Raw genomic sequence first — 8,505 nt, 5'->3', positions numbered from 1 at the left:
CTAAACAGGCAATTTAACTATATCACTCATCATTGATTTTTTCCGTTTTAGTATATAGCATAATATCATGGCATTAGAATAATATGTATTATTATAATATCCTTACGACGATGGCGTATTATGTTGTCTGAATACTTAAGGATAACAATTGCATTAAATTGTATTGTTAACTATATATTTTATCCTATTTTGTTGAGTGTTGAAACATACCAAGTTATTTATTTATTATTATATTACAATAAAAATGGATTTTCATATGTTTAGTGATAATTATAAGCTATATAAAAAAATAATTTTTATCACAACGATAATTTAGTTTGGGTTTTTTATTTCTGTCGATCGTAACTGTGATTAATTGTATTTGATTATTAAAAAAAAGTAGGAAATTGAGAAAATATGTCGTACCTATATAGATGATAGTTTTGCTAAATAATAGTGAATATAAATAATAGCAAATAACGCTTAAAATAAAAAATATCTTACTATGTTAAAATGTTCAATATCATAAATATTCCACTAATTTCTCTTAGTCAATAATATAAAATTAATGATTTTATTTTTTTTTTAGTAAAAAACTATAGAAATAAAATGAGATGAGACAACTTAATGTATTGGGTAAAATAAAAAACAAAACTGTTCACTGAATAAGCTAAATATTATTTTACAAGAAACATTTGATTTCAAATTGTTATTATTATATTTTATTTTTAACGATTAAAACGATTTTCACTCAATGGTGAATATATTGCTTCATATTTGGAATTGATTTTTATTCCAATTTGTCTAATCGACCCACTTTAGATTTTCACCGTTTTCTAGTTGGAATTCATCAAATTCTCCTCCATCGTTTTCTCCATCTGTACTATACTCCATTTAAAATCCATTATCTTCATTAGAATCATCAAATATTTTACCTCCATGATTTCAAACAGTTCTATTTATATTTATACTACTAAACTTACTTTAGTCCTTTATCTCCACTTTCTTCACTAATTTGTATTCCTTCGACTGATCCTCTAAATGTTCTCTTTCCATCACTTCTGTTCTTTTTAGCAACGCCTCTAGTTCTATGAGCTTTTTCTCCTTCACTAATTTTAATATTTTCTCCACCAGACCTACCTTTCCCACTTTTATTTTTTCCGTCAAAACTTATAGACTCAAATGATCCACCAAATCCTCTACTTTCTTTTTCTTCTCCACTCAACCCACCTTTTCTACCTTTATTTTTCCTACCAGATCTTATAGATTTATTTGATCTGCCAATTCTTCTATCTTCTTTTTGCTGTCCTTCTCCACCCAATTCACCTAGTCTATCACCATTTTTTCTACCAAATTGTCTAGGCGCATTCGATTTGCTAAACCCTCTATCTCCTCTTTCATTCCCACTCAAACCAACTATTCCACTCTTCTTTCTTCTATCAAATCGTATTAATCCATTAGGCCTACTAAACCCTCCATCTCTTCCTTCTTTCCCACGCAATCCACCAGCTCTGCCACCATTTTTTCTACTAAATTGTATAGAACCAACTGATCCACTAAACCCTTTATTTCTTCCTTTTTCTTTATCTTCGCCATTTCCAATAAACATTTTGCCTCCTTCATTTCTATTCAATTCACTAAATTCAATGGTTTCTCCATCTCCAATAAATCCTTGTTTATCGCCATTTCCAGCTTCTGAATTAAATTCTGTAGATTCACCATTTCCACTACTCAAATTAATTTTTCTAGATTTTTGACCTCTTCCATGTTTGTTCACTTTACCTAATATATGCATTTCATTTTCTCCGATTCCACCACTATATTTTTCACGAAAAGTATTTTCATATTTTTCATTTAATCCATCAAGGCTATCTACTAAATCCAAACCATTCTCACTAATCGGGCCACTTAATCCATCAAACTCTCCTAATTGAAAACAAAAAAACATCTGAGCGAGTAAAGCCATCCAAATTATTCACTTCATTTTAAAGATTCATATCATTAATTTTTCTTATCTCATGGTAAGTATTTGATGATCCAGGTAAATTAGTATGAACTGAAATTTCAAAATTTGAAATTTTTGTTGAAGATATTGATGAGCTAGAACTCATATCAGAAGGTCGAATATTAGTAATTATATTTTCCGACATATTATCATCAATGTTATTTTCCTGTTGATCAACTTGTTTTGCATTAATCTTATTTGAAATCTGTCCCAAATCCATGTTAGATGAAATTCTAGTATTCAAATTATTAATTTGCCTTGTTAATGCATCTCCTGACATTTTATAAGGTTGCATTGTTGAAAACATAGACTCTTGATGTGAATTTCCATTATATGTTGGTACCTTGAAATGTAAAAATTCAACATTAAATAAAGAAAATACTATTTTTTTAAATACGATCTCACACTTTTACGATAAATCTATTAAACTTCATTTTTAACTATCTGAAATACTTTCTCAGTTATAAGTTTTTGGTCTATTTTATTTTTAAATGTCGATAGAATTTTCAAAGAAAAGTTGAATGTTGTGTATGTTATCCTGATCACAATTTTCTTACATATACAAAAATAATATTATTAGAGTATACACTGTTAGGTATAATAGCAATCAAATATAATCAATTTTTACCGATTGGCTGTTTATTGATGAGTATATTGCACTAGGTGAACTCCATGAAACTGAAACTCCGGTGACATAAAATATCTAAAAATGATTACAAATACTAAAAACACTGATTTTGATATTTTATTTACTTTAATTAATGTATTACAGTTTTAGTTTATGTACAATTTATATAACATTAAAACCAATTACAAATTATTCACAATTCGATGATAGAATTAGGTTGAAATGAATATTATGAAGGTTTAATAAATAAAAAATTAAAAAAATGATTTGAGGTCCAAGATTTGATTTGAGTAGTTAGACACTGGTTTTACTCCAGTCTTACAGCAGGATTATAATAAATTATTATTTTTAAATTTATTAAATCGATTTTTAGCAATATATAAATATGCACTTTTATATTTAATGTCTATTGATTTAAAATTACTTATTTAGTCAATCGTCATTACATTTTGAGCTATCTATTAAACTTTTAATTGATAAATTAAATGTTTTACAATAATAATAAAATATTCAAATTTTAAATTTTATAATTAATAAAAAATAATATATTTAAGCAATTATGATTATAGAACTTTTGTTTTGCTTTCATACACTTTTACACTACTGAACAATTATTCATTTAAATAATGGTTGTACTTTTTACATGAATTACTTACTGTAATCCTAAAATATATTTGTTATTAAATATAATTATTTTAAAACTAAAAAAATGGCTTTATTAATAGTACGTTTAATCTAGAAAAATAAATAATTTTATTAAATATTTAAAACATATTTTATCGATAAGCTAATATATTTTATACATTTTTTTGAATTTTTTATTGTTATAATTCTTGATCATAGTTAAATATATAAAATAAATTTGACTTATAGGTACCTGTAGGATCGATAATGAAGTAAAATAAACTAAGGTGATAAACATTCTCATAGGTTCTACTATCTGGTTAAAAACTATGACATGTAATGTAATACGGTCTATAGGCAATTAGGTACTATATGAACTTTAATATTTTGTTCCCATATAATCCTTTAATACGTCAGGTATACTGTATAATGGAACACTATTTTATGGGTTTTATTATATTTACATATCTACACAAATATATATCAACTTGCAGATACAATAATTATGTCATTTATCGTTTCTGTTGTTTGTCCAAGAACCTAGGTACCTACCAACATTAAACAGTTTGGCATACTTGTTTTATAAGCCGCAGTTAACATTTTTTAATTGATGCTTATTCTACATATGGTTTTAATTAATGTTATCACAACTGTTACTTCGCTGAATCATTTAAAACAAAAACAACTAATTACGAACAACTAACACCTTTGTTTTTAAAAGTTAAATAACATAATAGGTTAAGAATGTGCCAAATTGAAGTAGGTAGTAGAGACACTAAAACATATACTACAATAAGTCAGTATTTGTTAGTAATTAAAATACACTATAGCTTTATATAATAATATTTTATGTACGATCATTTTTTCATCTTATCTAATAATAAGTTACAATTTTTTTATACTTTTGCATTATAATATAATTAATATATACAATAATGAGTAGGTATACTACTAAATCATATAATAATATTTAATAATATGAAAGTTATCTTATATTCTATATAACTCAAAATTTATAACGATAAAAAAATTTCATTGTCTCTTGTCTTCCAAGTAAACTTGATTGTCGTGACATGTACACACTCGTGTATTATAAATTATTTATAATTATAATTTGCACAAACAATTTATCATCATACCTTAAAGTAACTAATCTTTCAATTATATTTATCAGAAATATATATATATTATGTATATGTATATATTTATATATATTTTTTTTGTTATTGGTCTTGAAAGTATCAATAATTTCTGCTTAGACATCTAAGGCCATTAGAATTACATCTAATAATATTGTATATTTTTGTATAATATATAATACGCATACTTTGTTCAATAACAATCATATTAGTAATAATAGCATATTTTATATAGTTGCAACTATAATTATTAACTTCAATAATTTTTAAAAAATGTTCCAATGAGTGTAAAATAGATATGTTGATGTTAGGAGAATACTTGAGCATTATGTTGATATTAATTTAATTGTATTATTTTTGATGACAATGTCTTCATTTTCTGTCAGAAAACTATGCTTGGTATGATTGAAGTATGTTTATTAGAAATATAAATAGTGCCCTTACTTATTTTATGGGAAGTTCGTCTTCTTCAAATTGGTAACGGTTAGTGTAAACAATTAAATATTTTTAATTCATAAATAACCTTTTCAGATGATATGCTTATTTTTTCTTTCTTATCATAGTTTCTTCATGTAAAATATAATATTGATCAAATTGTTGTAAAAAAAATTACTTGTCACTTTTTAATTATATAAAAATTTTTTTTTATGAATTAGATGGAATTTAAAAGTCAAATTAAAATTTACAATTAAAAGTAACAACATTATTTATTTATTTATTTTTAAACATACCTATATACAGTGTATACATTAAAATCTAAGTTTCCGTGTCTGAAACCTTGATTTAAACTAAACACTAGAATTGGAAATAATTTCAATCAGGAATCCAAAACCCTATTATTGAATAACAGTAAAAATTTTAAACACTATTTATTTCGATCCAGTAAGTAATTTTTCAATAAAAAACTGAATAATGAAAATTCAGTTGAAATGTAGGTATGTAATCTTTGTACAAATATTATTTTGCTATCTTATATTGAGTACCTAGGTGTAACAGTTAAACATTTGTAGGTTTTAAATACATACCTATACAATAATACGGAAGCCAAAGTTTTCTCCATCGTTACTCGTCATTTTGGAAAATCAACCGTTTTTGTTATTCATCTTATTCTACAGAATATTACAGTAAATATATCGAACCAATGATTGTATTTGATTTTTAATCATAATATAGTTATTTAATATTGTTATACGAGGATGCAACAGTTGTTTAATATAATTATAACAAATTGTTTAGTATTCTGTTAGATTATTAATATTATAAAAAAATAAAATAATGCCGAAAATGTGTTACCCACTATTATTACCGTCACCTCAGTTCGTTAATTTTTCTCTCTACTTAATATATATTACACAGATGCCGATCTAGATGATGCCAATGTTTTTCTTATACGCCTTCCTTTGTAAAATTCGTTATTTGGATTAGTCATTGATTGGTCAGTCACTGATTGCTCTTGATTTTTATTGATCTGCGTCATTTTTGATTTCATTCTCGACAACAAACTATTCAGATGACTTTGGATTTCGTCCACATTTGTCTGCTTAAACAACACGCACTCAATCAATCTCTATCAAAACAGTTAAAAATGTTTTACCTTTTTTGAAACAACTAAACTCCTGTTATTCGGTGTGAAACTTCTATGAACACTGTAGCGGACTGCTGTGGGTTCTGGATATCCGTAAATAATAGGCTGTGTCCGTGAGTATAAATAATTGTTGTTGGGCATAAAATGGCGTGAATACGTGTCATATTGAAATGACGCTGCGTAGTGTAAAGATATTAATACGAACGCGATTAACAGAAATTTCATTATAAAAGAAACAGAAAAAACTTTGACAAAATGGAAATATTGTGAACTCGAAACAGTGCCGAATGTGTTTGATGTATACCTAACGCTGTTTTTGACGTTCAAACATGCACATGTTTCTAGTGAAGTAATTATTTTTAGCAGACATTATTTGAACCATCGATTTTAAAATATGTATAACTGTATTTATTTATGTAAAAGCTATTCGATTAGGCACATTATACACGACTCAATTGTCATTGTACGTGCATGCTGTAACCATCATTCGACGTTATGTATAATGCAATATTTCATTACAACATCCAGTGCATTTTTTTTCAAACTTTCAAACCATTTTTTGTGTGTGGTTTTTTTAATTGTCGTTTTCGATTGTGATTTATTTTTTTTTGTTTTTAGTTTTTAAATATTTAAATATAAATTAAATATCTCATGTAATGGATATTTATGAATTATTGTATTGCTTATATCTGATCTTCGCAATATAATATACTTTCTGCAGTTGCGATTTATTTATAAAATATTACAAATTTTTATAACAAAAGGAACCATTTTGCAAGTTTAAAATATTAAGCACGCATAACATGTTGAGTAGGTATTATTTAAAGCTTAAATGTTCACACAGCATAATTATTAATCAAGATGCTAAAAGAATGAAAATACAATAACAATGAGGATACAATAAGAAAACTAGAATAAATACTCCAAGGCTAATGGAGGCGTACACGTCTAAAGTTTATAATCGACTCGAGTCGGTTACCCTCGTGGACGGATAAAATTATTCAACTAATAACCAGTAGTATATAAGTTCAAAATAATATTTTTTTAGAGTGAGTCAATGTCCTAACAGTGTCAACTCACATTTATAATATTTTAATTTATTCGTTACAACTACCTGTATCCACAAAATTGGTATTTACGATAATCAAGTACCTATATCTACATGAGTTGTCTTGTAAAATATAAATATTGTTTTACTACGGTAAAATAATATTGATTAAAATTATAAACATATTTAGGTTATTCGACGTAAAGTCACTATAAGTACACTGTACTATAGTGTAATCAATTTCAGACAATATTCAGTTGAACATTTACATAATAATCTACTTTCAGTCTTAAATATATACAAATATAATGAACCATTAAAAATTGTAAACATCTGTAATTGTTTTATTGGAACACACGGCTAAAAATAATAATAATAATAATAATAATATTTACCTTCTACTGCACATAAGCAAGTTCAAACAAATTATTATTTTTTATTATAGAATCGTTCAACACTAGATAAGTAGACGTAGCCATTTCGATTTTTAATTGACTATTGCACCGAAACATTGGGTTACAAATAAACAAAACAAAAAGTGCGCCAATATACAATCACACTTTGAAAAATCTGGTTTGTACTAGTGTTCAGAGCTTCTTGGTTTTAAGTATTGTAGTCTCGAAAAATTCTAAGACGATATTATGCTTAATCCCAATATTTAAGATAAAAGTAAGTATACTTACAAATCTACATCAATACCTCATCATATATAACGCCTCCAGTCTTGGTCCAACAAACAGTTAAATTATTTAAATTATTGTATTTCTAAAATATTGATTTTCTTATGACAATTATATACTCGTAAATGGTATCCTATAGTTTTGTTGTTTTAAAAAAAATATGCATCAATGAGTTATTTTTCGAACAGATTTTTGAAAAGTTTTAGAGTAACTTAGATTGAAAATTGATAAAATATTTTAAGTATTATTAATTTTAAAATATGTAAGTAATAAGTATTGATGAGAAGTAATTAAATAATAAAACTAGTCACATTTATCACTATTAAAATAATTTTCTACACTTTATACTTATAGGTACCTAACCTATAGGATGAAGTTTTGATCGAGTTTGAATATTTCGTTCTTATATCATACATATGATAATGTATAATTTATTATCATACAATGACCGATAAAAATAAAAATAAAAATAATTTTCATAATATTTACAAAAGAAAATCATTTTTATCGCTTATAAGTAATTATGATTTTAATAAAAAGATGTATGATGAATAAATAACTATCAGATGTTATACATTTATTATTTATCGAATATTTTTATTTATTTATTCTAGTTTGTGTTCTGTATTTTGAATAAAATAATAATTTAAAGTCAAAAAATACTGGAAATGATGAACAATTTTTTATAATATTTTCTCATCAATATGTATGAGAAAATATGAGTATTTAACTTTTTGATTAATTAACAAATGATTTGAATTTTTATATAAACTTGTAATTTTAATCTGAATTTATTTTCAAAGGTTTATACAAACAA

General features: G+C 25.3%; 1 protein-coding gene and 1 pseudogene across 2 annotated transcripts; both read right to left on the bottom strand.

The window, feature by feature from the left end:
* Positions 1–644: 644 nt before the first annotated feature.
* LOC107169371 (uncharacterized) lies at positions 645–4,022 on the bottom strand (annotated as a pseudogene). Its single transcript, XR_016192187.1, has 3 exons — positions 3,490–4,022; positions 2,613–2,687; positions 645–2,327 (listed from the first exon to the last, which is right to left on the bottom strand). The product of XR_016192187.1 is annotated as an uncharacterized LOC107169371 (transcript).
* Positions 4,023–5,506: 1,484 nt separating this feature from the next.
* Positions 5,507–6,312, bottom strand: LOC107169427 (uncharacterized). Its single transcript, XM_015519160.2, has 2 exons — positions 5,970–6,312; positions 5,507–5,912 (listed from the first exon to the last, which is right to left on the bottom strand). Exons 1-2 carry the CDS (start codon positions 6,183–6,185, stop codon positions 5,724–5,726), a joined length of 405 nt encoding a protein of 134 aa, XP_015374646.2. The 5' UTR covers positions 6,186–6,312; the 3' UTR covers positions 5,507–5,723.
* Between the last annotated feature and the right edge of the window lie 2,193 nt (positions 6,313–8,505).

Source organism: Diuraphis noxia, unplaced genomic scaffold, assembly GCF_037042655.1.
Source record: "Diuraphis noxia isolate RWA-SAM2 unplaced genomic scaffold, SU_Dnox_SAM2 contig0005, whole genome shotgun sequence".
Taxonomy (NCBI): domain Eukaryota; kingdom Metazoa; phylum Arthropoda; class Insecta; order Hemiptera; family Aphididae; genus Diuraphis; species Diuraphis noxia.
This window is presented reverse-complemented; position numbering and strand designations above follow the sequence as displayed.

Excerpts from the sequence above, each read along its gene's own strand:
- LOC107169427 (XM_015519160.2), bottom strand. The coding sequence starts at position 6,185 with ATGAAATTTCTGTTAATCGCGTTCGTATTAATATCTTTACACTACGCA. Across the intron at positions 5,913-5,969 it reads GTTTAGTTGTTTCAAAAAAG|ACAAATGTGGACGAAATCCA; the intron begins GTAAAACATTTT and ends TTGTTTAAGCAG.